Source organism: Lithobates pipiens, unplaced genomic scaffold, assembly GCF_037356315.1.
Source record: "Lithobates pipiens isolate NorthernLeopardFrog02 unplaced genomic scaffold, aLitPip1_a1.2 Scaffold_19, whole genome shotgun sequence".
NCBI classification, from domain to species: Eukaryota; Metazoa; Chordata; class Amphibia; order Anura; family Ranidae; genus Lithobates; species Lithobates pipiens.
Genome location: NW_027507764.1, coordinates 124,062,782 through 124,080,252, shown reverse-complemented (window position 1 = coordinate 124,080,252; position 17,471 = coordinate 124,062,782). Strand labels below are relative to the sequence as shown.

At 43.0% G+C, this 17,471-nt stretch overlaps 1 protein-coding gene across 1 annotated transcript in view; it reads left to right on the top strand.

The window, feature by feature from the left end:
- Positions 1 to 17,471, top strand: part of LOC143996266 (villin-1-like) — a 147,914-nt gene that overhangs the window by 42,208 nt on the left and 88,235 nt on the right. Inside the window, exon 2 of the mRNA XM_077491235.1 lies at positions 12,454 to 12,529. Coding sequence (XP_077347361.1) covers positions 12,467 to 12,529 — 63 coding nt within the window. The 5' untranslated portion in view covers positions 12,454 to 12,466. The remainder of the gene's footprint in view (positions 1 to 12,453; positions 12,530 to 17,471) is intronic.

Here is a 17,471-nt window from a genome sequence, read left to right as displayed (position 1 = left end):
TCAATACATATTCTGTGGACTCTCAGGAATTGACTAACCAGAATGCCCCTGATGGTATGCCATGGATGACCTGATCCTGCCATCAAGAGTATTGCCAGACAGTGGCTTCCTATTTATAGAGGCAGGTGTGAATGACTAAGCCATCACCACAAAGATGTGATTGCTTTAACCAAGAAATCATTTTTTCTGTCTTTCATTTTTTTTTTTTGGTGGGAGTAAAGATGGGGGGTATTTGCTTATGCTTCCAAAAGAGAATTGATAGAATATAATAGTATGGATAAATCATCACAGAAGATAAGCGCATCATCCCTAATTTTTTAGAAGAGAGAACAGATTGGATGGGACTATATTGGTGCAATATGAACCAAAGAATAAGATTACAATTTTCAAGATTTATTAACATAAATCTAAAAAGTCATGTTCATAAAAACATATGTTTATAACCCATATATTATGGTCAATATTTGTTTAAAGCAGAATAGACTGGTCCTGACATGTTTCGCCCTGCTATTGGGCTTCCTCAGGGTATGCTATCTGCATGGGGTCTCAGCCTTCCCAGGTTTCTTAAATACCACTTAGAGATGTAGTCACAGGTTTATTCAATAACTATGAAGTTCTATATCCACTGCAGAGCTGCAGGTGGCAACAGAAGAAAGACAAGGACCAGGTGGAATTAAGCTGTATATATGAATGACACTGGGGGCACAGTGCAGACCATTCACATATTTGGCTGCTCCAAATTCTGTGGTCTGCGTATGTCCCCGCATGTCTCCAGCTCCAGCTCAGGTGTGACTTTCATAGACATCTGTGCGAAAAGTTCTACAGATGTCTTACAAGTGGCACCTGTAGTAGCACCAAAATGTTACTTTGAAATCGTGCTACTTCAAGTGAAGTAGCACGATTTCAATGTCTCGATCAGTGTGACCCAGGTGTAAGACTGTATTTTCAGCAATTTTGTAAACATGTATGTATCCCTAGCAAGTATCTCACAAAAAATGAAACATTCACAACAGTAAACAGAGGGCATGTGAAACATAACCACAAGCTCTATGCAGACTTCTAGCAGCAAATGTTTAAGCAAGCATGGGCATGAGTGTTTTGTAAAGTCCTGTCTGGTCTAGGAAAGGGGAATTTTATTTTTTTTCCCTAAAAAATGTCAGAACGGCCTTGGACTTCAGCCGTTTGGTAGGCTGCTGAGAGTATAAAAATGTAGGATTCTGCCACCTATTGCAAGATAAAAGCAGGAAGAGGTGAGTTGGTGAGGAAATCCATCATTATATTGTACAAAACTGGAGAGGGATGTGTCATGTATTACTATATACAACTACTACTACCATATAATCCATCAACTTCTCAGAGTTATGCCTGTCACTATCTTTAGAAAGTCATGTTACCAGTTCACATCCATAGAGATGAAAGCTCCAAGCGAAGACCAAAATGTAAAAAATATACATACAGTGGTGTGAAAAAGTGTTTGCCCCTTCCTCATTTCCTGTTCCTTTGCATGTTTGTCACACTTAAGTGTTTCGGAACATCAAACCAATTTAAACAATAGTCAAGGACAACACAAGTAAACACAAAATGCAATTTGTAAATTAAGGCGTTTATTATTAAAGGTGAAAAAAAATCCAAACCATCATGGCCCTGTGTGAAAAAGTGATTGCCCCCTAAACCTAATAACTGGTTGGGCCACCCTTAGCAGCAACAACTGCAACCAAGCGTTTGCGATAACGTGCAATGAGGCTTTTACAGCGTCCTGGAGGAATTTTGGCCCACTCATCTTTGCAGAATTGTCCTAATTCAGTTACATTAGAGGGTTTTCGAGCATGAACGGCCTTTTTAAGGTCATACCACAACATCTCAATAGGATTCAGGTCAGGACTTTGGCTAGGCCACTCCAAAGTCTTCATTTTGTTTTTCTTCAGCCATTCGGTGGTGGACTTGCTGGTGTGTTTAGGATCATTGTCCTGCTGCAGAACCCAAGTTCGTTTCAGCTTGAGTACACAAACAGATGGTCGGACATTCTCCTTCAGGATCTCTTGGTAGACAGCAGAATTCAAAGTTCCTTTTATCACGGCAAGTCTTCCAGGTCCTGAAGCAGCAAAACAGCCCCAGACCATCACACTACCACCACCATATTTTACTGTTGGTATAATGTTCTTTTTATGAAATGCAGTGTTACTTCTACGCCAGATATACTTGGACACACACCTTCCAAAGAGTTCCACTTTTGTCTCATCGGTCCACAGAATGTTGTCCCAAAGGTCTTGGGGATCATCAAGATGTGTTGTGGAGAAATTGAGACGAGCTTTGATGTTTTTTGCTCAGCAGTGGTTTTCTCCTTGGAACTCTGCCATGCAGGCCATTTTTGCCCAGTCTTTTCCTGATGGTGGAGGCATGAACGCTGACCTTAACTGAGGCAAGTGAGGCCTGCAGTTCCTTGGACGTTGTTGTGGGGTCTTTTGTGACCTCTTGGATGAGACGTCGCTGCGCTCTTGGGGTAATTTTAGGCGGCCGGCCACTCCTGGGAAGGTTCACCACTGTTCCATGTCTTCGCCATTTGTGGATAATGGCTCTCACTGTGGTTCGCTGGATTCCCAAAGCTTTGGAAATGGCTTTATAACCCTTTCCAGACTGATAGATCTCAATTACTTTCTTTCTCAATTGTTCCTGAATTTCTTTGGGTCTCGGCATGATGTGTAGCTGTTAAGGATCTTCTGGTGGACCTTACTGTGTCAAGCAGCTCCTATTTAAGTGATGCCTTGATTGTGAACAGGTGTGGCAATAATCAGGCCTGGGTGTGGCTAGAGAAATTGAACTCAGGTGTGGACAACCACAGTTATAGTATGTTTTAACAAGGGGGGCAATCACTTTTTCACACAGGGCCATGATGGTTTGGATTTTTTTTCACCTTTAATAATAAACACCTTCATTTACAAATTGCATTTTGTGTTTACTTGTGTTGTCCTTGACTATTGTTTAAATTGGTTTGATGTTCCGAAACACTTAAGTGTGACAAACATGCAAAGGAACAGGAAATGAGGAAGGGGGCAAACACTTTTTCACACCACTGTATTTGTGGCGCATTATGCTGCAAATTAACATGAATTTCACTAAGGCGACCACTAAGGGGGACAAATCATTAGAAATGGCTTCATAAAGTACCAGAATACATCAAAAATAGGTGCTATTTGTAGCAGGGCAAAGCACCACAATGCACAATAGTGTGTTACCCTGCCCCAACAATATTGTTGAGGTGTTACTTAGAATGAATATTGTGAAATCCAACATTTTTGAGAATGAATGGCACTGCCGTACTCCAATACACATATTGGAAATCTGGCCTATTCAATTTTTTTTTTATAAAACTATGTATAAGTAATTGTGTTTACTTTTGCATTCACTGTCTAGAAGAAAAGCAATTCTTCTAAAACCTTTATGCACTCAGTGGAAACACAAGCTTGCCAATTGCACACAGTACAGTTCAAACACTACTTCGGCCACACAGTCCTCTAACTACAATACTCTAACTACAAATATGAACTTGTCTGTTAATTTTTAATCCTATGTACACAAATTTCTGCAGGGTACAATTAAAGACAAATTGTTTTTACCATGTAATAGTGTTTAGGGGTACTGACAGTTATTATATTAACTTAACCCAGTGTTTCTTAACTTTTTTACCCTTTAAAATTATGGACAATCTCAAGCCACCATCTAAAATTATGGACATTCTTGAGGCATCCCATTCTAAAATGTAAAAAATGATTCTAATAGTTTTACATAATACATCAACATTCACACACTTAAAACACCCAGTGTTAGAGGTGGGTTATTCTTCCAAATCCAATACACTTTGCTCACTGGTACTGACTAGTATTCCAATGTTTCTCTTCTTCCTCAGTGTTTCTCCATCGCTTAGTAGACATGGGCGCCATCAAAAAATTAGTTTTGTTTTGTTCCGTTTCGTTCGGAAAAAAAAACGTAATTCGTGTACGAAATTTAATTAGAATTCGTACAAAATACGAATTTTCGTTAGATTCGTAAACTTTTTGTTAAAATAACGAAAGTTCGTTATGATGAATTTATCATTATGAGGGGCTCCCACTATCCCTGTGCTGTGCTGACTTCCTGGGTTTTTTACTTTTAGGTTTGTTAATTTTTCGTAACAATTACGAATGTTCGTTATGATGAATTTATCATTATGAGGGGTTCCCACCATCCCTGTGCTGTGCTGACTTACTCTGATTGGTGAACAAAACACCAGTCATGTTTCTGTTAATTTGGATCTGAAATTCGTCAGCGAAATTTTGTATGAAATTCATAAGCATAGAAATTCCCATAGGCTTCCCACCATCCCTGTGCTGAGTTCCCAGGTCTGTACACCTGCTGTGTATCCATTATGAGGGGTTCCCACCATGCCTGTGCTGAGTTCCCAGGTCTGTACACCTGCTGTGTGTCCATTATGAGGGGTTCCCACCATCCCTGTGCTGAGCTCCCAGGTCTGTACACCTGCTGTGTGTCCATTATGAGGGGTTCCCACCATCCCTGTGCTGAGCTCCCAGGTCTGTACACCTGCTGTGTCCATTATAAGGGGTTCCCACCATCCCTGTGCTGAGTTCCCGGGTCTGAGTGTACACCCGCTGTGCTCATTATGAGGGGTTCCCACCATCCCTGTGCTGCGCTGACTTTGGTGAAAAAAACACCAATCACGTTTCTGTTAATTTGGATCCGAAATTCCAAAATTCGTTAAAGAAATTTCATATTTCGTATGAAATTCGTAAGCATAGAAATTCCCACCATCCCTGTGCTGACTTCCTGGGGTTTTAACTTTTAGGTTCATTAACTTTTCGTTAATTACGAATTTTCGTTATGAATTTGGATCCGAAATTCATAAACAAAACTTCGTATTTCGTACGGAATTCGTATGCATAAAAATTTGTCTTTTGGATTCGTACGAATTTCTGGAAATTAATACGAATTTTCGCTTCGCACGAAACTAATCGCACATGTCTATCGCTCAGCTAATGTGACCCCAGGGCTGACAGAGAGGGGCAGGGGAGGGTCATGGTCGTTAGGACACTGGCGACTAGAAGGTCGTAATGGTGCACAAAGAAAACCCGTGGCTTTGTGTAACTAAAAGGCAGGCTTCATCCATCTGTTGGCTTGTATACAATTTTGGGGCAATTTTTTGCCATTTGCCAAGGCACCCCCGAAGAAACCTCATGGTCACCCCAGGTTGAAAAAGTCCGGTTCACACAAGTGCGATGTGGGAAACAGCGCAATTCCAGTGCCAGTTCCGGCATCGCATAGAACTCACATGCAGTTTACACTATTCTATGCGAACCGCTGCGGGTGTCATTAGAAAGTTAACGATACCCCCACTTCAGTTTTTCATGTAGCAGTGCGAACTGGGTATTCAAACAGAAATTGTATCGCATGGGTGTGAACACCCACGCGATCCGATTCTGGTGGGGACAAAAGAAAGGCCCTGCACGATATTGGTCCTAATACAATGCAAATTCAACCATAAAGTTTTGCCTTTGACTTTAAATGTTCATTTAAACTAATACCCAGAAGAGTGCAACTATTTAGTATATGAATTTTGTAGCTCAGTAATAAGAGTTGACCAGATAAAAGCAGGGCAAGCAAGGAGAACAGCCATAACCAGAATACAGGCCACAGTATATAACCTGATATGAAGAGGGACATTACCAAATCCTCAGACAGAGATAATACAGTATCACATAGTTGGATAAGGATGCCACATCCAAAGCTATAGTTACTCATCACAAGGAAACCAAGCATTTTCTTTAATTAGTATTGAAAAACACTTTAACATGCATATATTGAAAAACACTTTAACATGCATATGTTAAAGTACATTTAAGTAGCAAACATACCAGGCTTAAAGCGGTAGTAAACCCGCAATTTTTTTTTTTTTTTTAAAACCTGCAAAGCAAAAGGCATAATGAGCTAGTATGCACCGCATACTAGCTCATTATGAAATACTTACCTTAGAACGAGGCCCCGACATCTCGCCCGATCCACGCCGAGGGAGCTGACATGCTCCCTCGGCGTCTCTTCCGGGTATCGCGGCTCCGGCGCTGTGAGTGGCCGGAGCCGCGATATCGTCACTCCCGCGCATGCGCGCGGGAGATTTAAATCCGGCCGGACGAGCGCTGCCGGATTTTCACGGAGAGAACCCCCTTGTGCGCATGCGCCGCTGCAGTCAGCGGCGCATACCGAGGGGAATATCTCCTAAACCGTACAGGTTTAGGAGATATTTTTTTTACCTACAGGTAAGCCTTATTATAGGCTTTCCTGTAGGTAAAAGTTAAAAAAGTGGGTATACAACCACTTTAATCATGGGTAATATCTTTTAAAATTAATAAAAAAGTTAATCTGGTGCAAAGTTGTGCCTTTGCAAATGGCAAGAACATCCTTTGTTCCTGCAGGAAAAGAAATTGAACCTCTACATATGACAAAGGCTTCTTTACAGTAAAAGCTGTGAAAATGTGAAATAGATTTCCACTGAAGCCTGTTCTAGAAAACTCTGTTGATTGCTTCAAAAGGGGTCTGCATAATATCACAGTCTATTAATATATAGGAAATAGCACTGTAGATTGTTGATGCAGGAGTATTAGATTGCCTTAGGGCAGGGATAGGCAACCTCAGAACTCCAGATGTGGTATAACTACTAATCCCATCATGCCTCTGCCTCCAGGAGTAGGGATGAGCCGAAACCCCCCCGGTTTGGTTCACACCAGAACATTCGAACGGACTGAAAATTCGTACGAACTTTAGAACCCTATTAAAGTCTATGGGACTCGAACATTCGAAAGGCTAATATGCAAGCTATACAACAGACAACACCAGCAATAAGGGGTATCTTCAGGTGTATACTGTGCTGGAGGCACACAATACCCACTTTAACTCCTGCAGATGCCTGTATTAGAGAACACCAACAATAAAGGGTAGATACAGGTGTATACTGTGCTGTGCTGGAGGCACACAACACCCACTAACTCCTGCAGATGCCTGTATTAGAGAACACCAGCAATAAAGGGTATATACAGGTGTATACTGCGCTGGAGGCACACAACACCCACTAACTCCTGCAGATGGCTGAGAAAAGAACACACTGTCCCTGCCTATCTAGCTCTTTCCCTGCACGCCAACACACTACACAAGGCCGCCACGCTGGCGGCCTTATATAGTGTGGGGCGTGTACTAAACACCCTGAGCTATAATTGGCCACAGGCATCCTGCCTGTGACCAATTATGGCTCTCCTCGCTGTTGGCGCTGTGATTGGCCAAGCATGCATGGTCACAGTGCATGCTTGGCCAATCATGAGCCTGCAATGCACTGCAATGGCGTAGTGCATTGTGGGTCGTTCGTGCCACATGAATTTGGTGCGAACTGTCCACAAAGTTCTGAATTCCCCGAACAGACGAACGGCCGATGTTTGAGACGAACACCGAGCTCATCCCTATCCAGGAGTCATGCCTGTGATTGTCAGGGTCTTGCAATATCTCACGGGACTTGTAGTTTCACCACAGCTGGAAGGCGGAGGTTGCCTACCCCTGCCTTAGGGAATCAGGAAGAAGTTTCTTCCCTGTTGGAGAATATTTGACTATGCGTTATTAGGATTTTTGCCTTCCTTTGAATAAACTGTAGGTTTGGAATTTTGAGTCGGAAAGTTTTTATTTTACTTTTTGTCTTGAAGTTGAAGTCAATAGACATGCCTTTTTTAAGTTTAACTAACAATGTAACTATAGCTCTGTATAAATGTACAAACCTGGGATTGTTATCCTCCTAGGCTCCTTTCTCAAATACTACATACTGTACGTTTGGATCACACAGTTCTGTACACCTCATGTAATGTAAATAGTAAAGACTGGATTTGTTTCATCAGTACCTGAATTTGCCCAGTTTACAGTACCTGTTACCATAAGATATTTAGCACCGATCACCTAAGCCAGCCTTTCTCAACCTTTGTAATGCAGAGAAATTCTTAAAATAATAATACATAAAAGAATAAAGAATGTAGTGCATCTACTATATTTCACACCCAGAGTTATTTAATGCTCCCCATATTCTACTATAAGAAAAAATTGTTTCAGTAACAATCTTAAAAAAGGTACAAAGAAAAATAATTGCAAGAAAAGAAACCCGAACAGTGCACATTTTAGTGTCCATTTGTTGGTCAGTGGAAAAGTGCCTTCTTATTTTTGTAGTTTGTGTAGTGGTCCCGTACATTGGTGGCCAATGGGAAAGGAACCCTTATATTAATGTTCAGTGGGAAAAAGACACTCTTACATTGTTGACCAGCAGAACCCCCCCCCTCCACACACACACACACACACACACACACACACACACACACACACACACACACACACACACACACACACACACACACACACACACACACCTAAAAAGATCATTGGTATCAGTGGTTACAGGGTGTAGGAAATTCGTCATTGCTTAAAGAACCCCTAGCAACCTCTGGAGGAACCCTGGCTGAGAAACCATGGCCTAAGCTCTGCCAAAACTAACCAAATAACTTAGTAAACTAGTAATAGGGTCCCATGGACTTTCTGACATCCCACTCCCAAGCAGAGGCGGCTCTAGACTTTGTGAGGCTTTAGGCATAACTTGGACATGAGACCCCACTCATGCCCTTAATGGAAGAAATAATTCAAGTGATAAAAATTAACTGCATACATTGCATATATTAAGAGCCTTAAAGTGCTGGTTTCAGTGTCCTCTATCTCAACACAGGTGTCATCTCTCTCTCTCTCCTTGCATCTCTGTGTGGGGTCAGTGCTTTGTCTCTATCAGTGCTGTACCTAGGTGAGAAGGGGGTCCCTGTCCCCAGGAGAGATGGGGGTCCCTGTCCCCAGGAGAGATGGGGGTCCCTGTCCCCAGGAGAGATGGGGGTCCCTGTCCCCAGGGGAGATGGGGGTCCCTGTCCCCAGGGGAGAAGGGGGTCCCTGTCCCCAGGGGAGAAGGGGGTCCCTGTCCCCAGGGGAGAAGGGGGTCCCTGTCCCCAGGGGAGAAGGGGGTCCCTGTCCTTAGGGGAGAAGGGGCTGAGTGGTGCTGCATGGGGAAGGAGAGAGCGTCTCGGAGGAGCCGGTGATCACCGGCCGAGCACACAGGCAGGGAGTGTGATACAGAGCAGTCAGTGCAGTAGAGGTGGGAGCCTTGCTACTCACCCCGTCCTCCAGCCACCCAGGCTCTGCTATTCCTACCCATCTCAAGCTCTTTAATCAGGCAAATTAGGTGATTGTGAGGCCCCTGTGAGTGTGAGGCCTTAGGCGACCGCCTAATTTGCCTAATTAGAGAGCCGCCTCTGCTCCCAAGGTAGAGAACCTCTACACTGTCCTGGAGCATGCTTCTCTTAGCCACAAATTGACTGGGCCTATAGCATTTTGCCTCGTGAAGCATAAACATGGTGCAGCAAATGAAGGCATTTGTATTATTATAATGTTATAAATAAGTGGTGTTCACTGTTTTGCAGATAATTTTGGGAAATTTGACCTGTCTGATTTATTTATTTTTTCCATCCCAAAACATTGTGAGGTCCATAGTAGTGTATGTGTCATTTGCGCATTTTGATGTGTTGCCAGCCCTATCAAGCTGACTTTTGACTGGTTAGTCTTTTATACAAAAAACACTTAAAATGCAGAAAAAAAATGCACTTTAACGCTAGTGTGATAACATGATAATGCATTACAATGAACATTAAAGAGGAAGTAAACCCTGATGAGCTTACTTCCTCTTTCATTCCCTGCAAAGGCAAAGCATAATGGACTACTATGCATCGCATAGTAGTCCATTATGTGTCACTTACCTGACACAGGAGCCAGCGATGTCACCGCTGTCCCCTGTAGTCCGGCGCATCCATCTTTTCAGTGGGGTCTCGCAGCTCCGCCGCTGTCATTCGGCGGAGCCGCGATGACGTCACTCCCGCGCATGCGCACGGGAGCTGACACGCGCGGCAGCTCTGTTGTTGGAAATGCCGCGCTTAGTGTGCCTGCGCGCCGCTGTCTACGGCGCATACGCCGTAGACAGCGGTGCCTGTCTTCGGGCAAATATCTCCTAAACCGTATAGGTTTAGGAGATATTTCTTGGACCTACAGGTAAGCCTTAATCTAGGCTTACCTGTAGGTCAAAGTGGTTTGTAAGGGTTTACAACCACTTTAAAAATCATAAAAAAAACACAGCTGAATCTCAAACGCATCGGTGTCCCCTAAGCCATGTGGTGCAACATTTACATATACAACTATTACCATGTAGAGAAATGCCTATTATCTATTTACATACCAGCAGGAGGTGAACAAGTGTGGGGGGAGACTTTTTCAGCTCACTTCAATGGTAATAAATCTGTGAATCTTTCCCTGCATCAAAATTAAACTCAGGGCCATAATTAGCGAATTGCTGGAGGAACAAAACCTTACAGAACTGCTCGTTGCTGAATAAAAATATTTCTAGTAAGAATCCTGCTAAATTTCTACTGTAAAATATTTACTTAGTAAATTAAGGTTTTTTGTTGATTTTTACACTTATTTGTTTACAAATGTTTACACTTTATAAGTCAATAATCTGAAAATATTTGTAAATTTTTCTTTTTTGTATTTGTTTTGTATATTGTAATAAATAAATAAAATGAATAAATAATATAATAAATAAAAAAAAATAAAAAAACTGAAACAGAAAATTTCCCTTTAGAGCAGATGTAAAGGTAAATGCATTATGCAACAGAGAATCATTTAGGCATTGGGCCTTATTGCTATTACACAAATTTAGAGCTTTCAGGACAGTGTAACAGAGCCTCCGCATGGCTATTCTTTATATAGCTGGTGGCACATTTGACCTGATTTGTAGATTTTAATATATTCAAAACTGCCATGAAATATTTTTTTTTTATATCTGTTCCTTATAGTCAGATTGTAGTTTATATAGACATGGCCTAAAAAAAACTATAATCTAACAGCAGTGCTCCAAATACCAGTGTAAATGTAGCCATACATGGCTCAAACTGTTATGCCCTGTACACACGGTCGGACATTCCAACGACAAAATCCGTCAGATTTTTTCTGACAGATTTTGGTCGAAACTTGTCATGCATACACACGATCGCACAAAGTTGTCGGAAAATCAATTTTTTCAGAACGAGGTGACGTAAACCATGTAGGACGGGACTATAAAGAGGGCAGTAGCCAATATCTTTCGTCTTGTAATATATTCTGAGCATGCATGGCACTTTGTCCATCGGAATTGTCTACACACGATCGGATTTTGTTGTTGGAAAATTTTAGATCCTGCTCTCAAACTTTGTCGGAATTTCCGACAGAAAAAGTCAGATAGATAGAGCCCAAACACGATCGGATTTTCCGACAACAAGATCCGATCGCACATTTTCCGTCGGAAATCAGGGCATTAGTGTGGGCTGAATGAGAGAAAATGAGAAAACAAATCAATTCTCTGATGCATGCTAACAGAGTGAATGGAGGAATCGCCACTCCTGACCCTAGCAGCAGCAGCTAACACAGTTGTCTGAATACCCAAATAGTGACTGCCAGGGCCGGGACAAGGGGTGGGCAGAAGGGCCAGCTGCCCTGGGCAAGCGTGAGTTGTAGAGATGGGGCACCGCAAGTTCCTTCTACTATAAGGCTGACAGGAGTAGTGAGAGCAGCATGACTACTTCTGTCAGCCCAGCGCAAGAAGTAACAAAGAGAGGAGGAGAGAGCAGGGAGGAGGTGTGGACTATGCTCTCCTCCTCATAAACTTGCACATAATGAAGGGGGAAGGAGGAAACATTTTTGCATCTATGCCCTGGGCACTGGATGATCTTGTCTCAGCACTGGAGAATGTATCTCATGGGATGCAGTCACCGTTCAGCCAATTTCCCCCTGACTCAACCTGATTTTGATCGAGTCATGTAGTGCTTTCAGGGCCACCTACAGCTTGAATTTTGAATGAACAATAATTAGCACTTCTATGGCCAGCCTGCACATAGGAGGTCACTCAGTTACCAGTATCTCTTGGAACAAAGGCTACTTTTATCATAATTGTATTTTTTTGTATCATGTATACATTTTGTAAGGACAAAATATAGATGTAGCTCTTATTTACAATGTGAGATTCTTCAAGACAGAACTCTAACCATTTTTTTTTAGTTTTGAATAGACTGAGTTAGGGTAAGAACCAATGTTGAGGAGATGTTCCACTACTTCCTTTACTGTAGGATCTTCTCAACAGCAGCACAGTGACATAAACCTGATAGAAGTTCTGAGACTTCTCTGTGAATCTAATGTTGTTGCTTTGTGTGCCTCTTTTGTTGAAATTCTCCTACTCTGCTGTCTACTTTATCTATATGCTGTTAATATGTATATGTAGTAAGCACTGATTTAAGATATATTTATCAAATTCTGTTTTTTCAGTTTCTCTGTCAAGATGACCGCACAGTTGCTTGCTAACATCAGTCGGAAGCCAGGTCTGCAGATATGGTCCATCGAGGTAAGAGATAAGTCTCTACTGTTAATGTTTTCAATGAGCATGAAACAGAAGCACAAAATGGGTATGGTAAATGGAATTTATATGGACTAAAAGATATTTTATTAGCTTGGTTAAAAAGGTCCTACAGATGGTAGCTGGAGACATTATGTGGACATGATCCAATGGCCAAACATCAAAGGATGCATAGGATGCAGTAAGGTGAAACAACACGTAGGTTTACAACAGCTTTAAAACAAGCCCTCAAAGACCTCTGTAGCTGCAGGCACAAAGACAAAATTCACAAGAGACACACTTTAGGACCAAATCGTATATTTTACAAATATTTGCATGCAAAAAAAAAAATCAGTTTTGCAAATACATTAATACAAGTAGAACTATAGGCAAAACATTTGTTTTTCATTTTGGATAGAGTAAGTGAGGGTTATAACCCTTGTCAGTTTATTTTTTGCCATCCCTTTTGGAAAATTTCCCTTTACTTCCTGTCCCATAGCCAAAACAGGAAGTGAAAGGAAATCCCTGCAATTTAACCGCTTCCCGACCATCTCACGCAGATATACTGCGGCAGAAGGGCACGCAGATTAACATACCTGTACATTGCCATTTAAGAGGCGGCTTGCGGGTGTGTGTGCGCACCCGACAGGAGCTCTGTGACCCCGATCACGGGTCCCGCAGACCCGATGTCTGCGGGGATACCCACGATCGTCTCACGGTGAGGAAGAATGGGGAGATGCTAAAGTAAACGAGCATCTCCCCATTCTGCCTAGTGACACTGTCACTGATCAGCTCTCCCTGTAATGAGGAGCGAGGATCAGTGACGTGTCACCCCCCCCCCCCCCACAGTTAGAATCACTCCCTAGGCCTAGGACACACTTAATTCCTACAGTGCCACCTAGTGGTTAACCCCATTTACTGCCAGTGACATTTTTAGAGTAATCAATGCAATGTTTTAGCATTGATCACTGTATTAATGCCAGTGGTCCCAAAAATGTGTCAAAATTGTCTGATGTGTCTGGCATGATGTCACAGTCATGATAAAAATCGCTGATCGCCGCCATTACTAGTAAAAAATAGATTATCAATAAAAATGTCAACTATCCCCTATTTTGTAGATGCTATAACTTTTGCGCAAACCAATCAATAAACGCTTATTGTGATTTTTTGTTACTAAAAATATGTAGAAGAATACCTATCGGCCTAAACTGAGGAAAAAAAAAATGTTTTTTAAAATATTTTTTGGGGATATTTATTATAGCAAAAAGTAAAAAAAAATGTTTTTTTCAAAATTGTCGCTATTTTTTTGTTTATAGCGCAAAAAAAAAAACACAGGGGTGATCAAATACCACCAAAAGAAAGCTGTATTTGTGGGGAAAAAAGGACGTCAATTTTGTTTCGGAGCCATTCCGCATGACCGCACAACTGTCAGTTAAAGCGACGCAGTGCCGAACTACAAAAAGTGCTCTGGTCAGGAAGGGGGGAAATTATTCCGGGGCTGAAGTGGTTAAGGGAATGCCTTGGGGATCCCTGGGTCATCAGAAATAGTGTACTCATTGGAAGATCTCCCCTCTATTACTTTTCTGGGACAACCCAAAATTTGGGATTTTCTTTTGATTTCACTTTCAATGACAATGGTAAACAGGACAAATAGAGAGGGGGGAATCTTCCTAACGAGGGCATAAACAGCAATACAAAGAGATAATCAAATGCCTATCCTAAACTAAAAAAAAAAAAAAGTTTTGTCTTTAGTTAAGCTTTAAATGAATAAATAAATTTTAATTGGAGCTGCTTTGTAACCAGTATTATAGGATTCAGAATAACACAAAAATACATTCAGTGCACCTTTATCAGCAGAGTCCCTTTCAAATTGGGAAGTAACATCTTAACAAGTACACATATAACAGAAAGTTTCAACAAATTCAGCTATAATGCAACACAATTGCACTTTTCTTACATTCAGTTAATTGCAGGAAATGTTTAGGATTTGAGGAAGGGCTTTGGTGGCTTTGCATATATATTTTAATACCACTTTCCTGGCTGTGTAGCGCGGCAGAGGCGTATGACTCACAGAACAGACAGCACAAAATATAATACATATACTAAATTATATATATATATATATATATATATATATATATATATATATATATATCCAGGGAAGCCTATCCCACACCCACCTAACAACTAAAAAAAAAAAATTATATATATACACTTCTACAAAGACTGGCAGATTTGTAGTTTCACTGAATTGAATAATATATGTGTAGATGCTGGATGGACAACATAGTTGGGGAGATTTCTTCTAAAACTGGTGCACACGGAATCAGGTGCACCTGTCAGCTTGTTCATTTAACCACTTGACCTCAGGAAGATTTACCCTTCATGACCAGGCCATTTTTTACGATACGGCACTGTGTTACTTCAACTGACAATTGTGTGATCATGTGATGATGTACCAAAATAAAATTGATGTCCCTTTTTCCCCACAAATAGAGCTTTGTTTTGGTGGTATTTGATCACCTCTGTGGTTTTAATTTTTTGTGCTATAAACCAAAAAAGACCGTCAATTTTGGAAAAAAATGCATTATTTTTTACTTTTTCTTATAATAAATATCCCCAAAAAATATAAAAAAAAAACATTTTTTTTTTTTACAGTTTAGGCCGATACGTATTCTAATATATATTTTTTACTTTCTCCTATAAAACACATCCAATAAAAATATTGAGAAGATCAAATTTCTTCATAAATTTAGGCCAATATGTATTCTGCTACATATTTTTTGGTAAAGAAAAATCCCATTAAGTAAATATTGATTGGTTTGCACAAAAGTTATAGCATCTACAATCTATGGAATATTTGTATTCATTTATCTTTTTATTTATTTATTTTACTAGTACTGGAGGCAGAGGCGTAACTAGCATCTTCAGGGCCAACCAAGGTTGTTGCTAGATCTACAAAAGATCTCGGGCTAGAGCCCATAGCAGCGAAGAAAAGAAAGTCATACACTTGGGCGGGCATACACATGTAAATTATATATATGTCATTACATATCTGAGTACGGGTCCCCCACTTACATCAGGGTCCCCAGAGATCCTCCACTTACATCAGGTACCCCAGAGAACTTTCCTACTTACATCAGGGACCCCAGAGAACCTCCCTACTTACATTAGGGTCCCCAGGGAGCCTCTACTTACATCAGTGTCCCCAGAGAGCCTCCCCTTACATCAGAGTCCCCATAGACCCCCTCCTTACATCAGGATCCCCAGAGAGCCTCCCCTTACATCAGGATCCCCAGAGAGCCCCCCCTTACATCAGGGTCCCCAGAGAGCCCCCCCTTACATCAGGGTCCCCAGAGAGCCCCCCCTTACATCAGGGTCCCCAGAGAGCCCCCCCTTACATCAGGGTCCCCAGAGAGCCTCCCCCTACATTAGGTTCCCCAGAGAGCCTCCCTCTACATTAGGTTCCCCAGAGAGCCTCCCCCAACATTAGGGTCCCCAGAAAGCCTCCCCTTACATCAGGGTCCCCAGAGAGCCTCCCCTTACATCAGGATCCCCAGAGAATCTCCCCCTACATCGAGGTCCCCAGAGAGCCTCCCCTTCCATAAGGGGTCCCCAGAGAGCCTCCCCTTCCATAAGGGTCCTTAGAGAGCCCCCTTACATCAGAGTCCCCATAGACCCCCTCCTTACATCAGGGTCCCCAGAGAGCCCCCGTTACATCAGGGTCCCCAGAGAGCCTCCCCCCTACATCAGGGTCCCCAGAGAGCCCCCTCCTTACATCGGGGTTCCCAGAGAGCCTCCCCTTACATCAGGGTCCCCAGAGAGCCTCCCCTTACATCAGGGTCCCCAGAGAACCTCCCCTTACATCAGGGTCCCCAGAGAGCCTCCCCTTCCATCAGAGTCTCCAGAGAGCCCCCTCCTTACATCAGGGTCTCCAGAGAGCCCCCTCCTTACATCAGGGTCTCCAGAGAGCCCCCTCCTTACATCAGGGTCCCCAGAGAGCCCCCTCCTTACATCAGGGTCCCCAGAGAGCCCCCTCCTTACATCAGGGTCCACAGAGAGCCCCCTCCTTACATCAGGGTCCCCAGAGAGCTCCCTCCTTACATAAGGGTCCCCAGAGAGCTCCCTCCTTACATAAGGGTCCCCAGAGAGCTCCCTCCTTACATAAGGGTGCCCAGAGAGCCCCCTCCTTACATAAGGGTCCCCAGAGAGCAACCCCTCTTACATTAGTCTCCCCAGAGGGCCCCTTCCTTACATTAGTGTCCCCAGAGGGGCCCCCCTTTACATCAGGGTACCCAGACAGCTGACCCCCCCTTTCAGAGGTTTCCCTGTACCTGGCTGGTGGAGGTGGGAGGCGGCGATCGGCAACTCTATGGTGTCCACAGGCAGGGGGATCTCCCTGGGGCTTGTAGTTCTTCTCTACCGAGTGTATACAGTGAAGAGAGGGGCCTCTGACCAGGGCATGTATCAGAAACAGTGTACAAGCAGAGCGACTCACTGAAAGTGAAACTGATACCTGCCCGGGTCAGAGGGCCCTCCCCTTTCCTCTCCACTGTATACACTGACACTTTGGGAAGAGAGAAACTACAAGCCCCAGGCAGATCCCGCCGCTCACAGGCACCATAGAGCTGCCGATCGCCGCTTTCCACCTCCCCCAGTGCTTTCTAAAGTGCCAGCTAGAGGTGCAGGGGAGATGCCAGGTCTTGGGGCCCCCCACAGCGGCAGAACGGCAGGGCCCAGTCGCAAGTGCGACTGCAGCGACCCCTATAGTTCCGCCGCTGACTGGCGGCAATCAGTGACATATAGCAGGACTGCAATATTGCGGCAGACAAATCGGACACTGACTGACACTTTTGACACTTTTTGGGGACCTGTGACATTGAGTGCTCATGCACATGGACGTTTAAAAAACTGGCTGCAAAGCTAGCTCCGACGCCTGGAAAAATTGGCG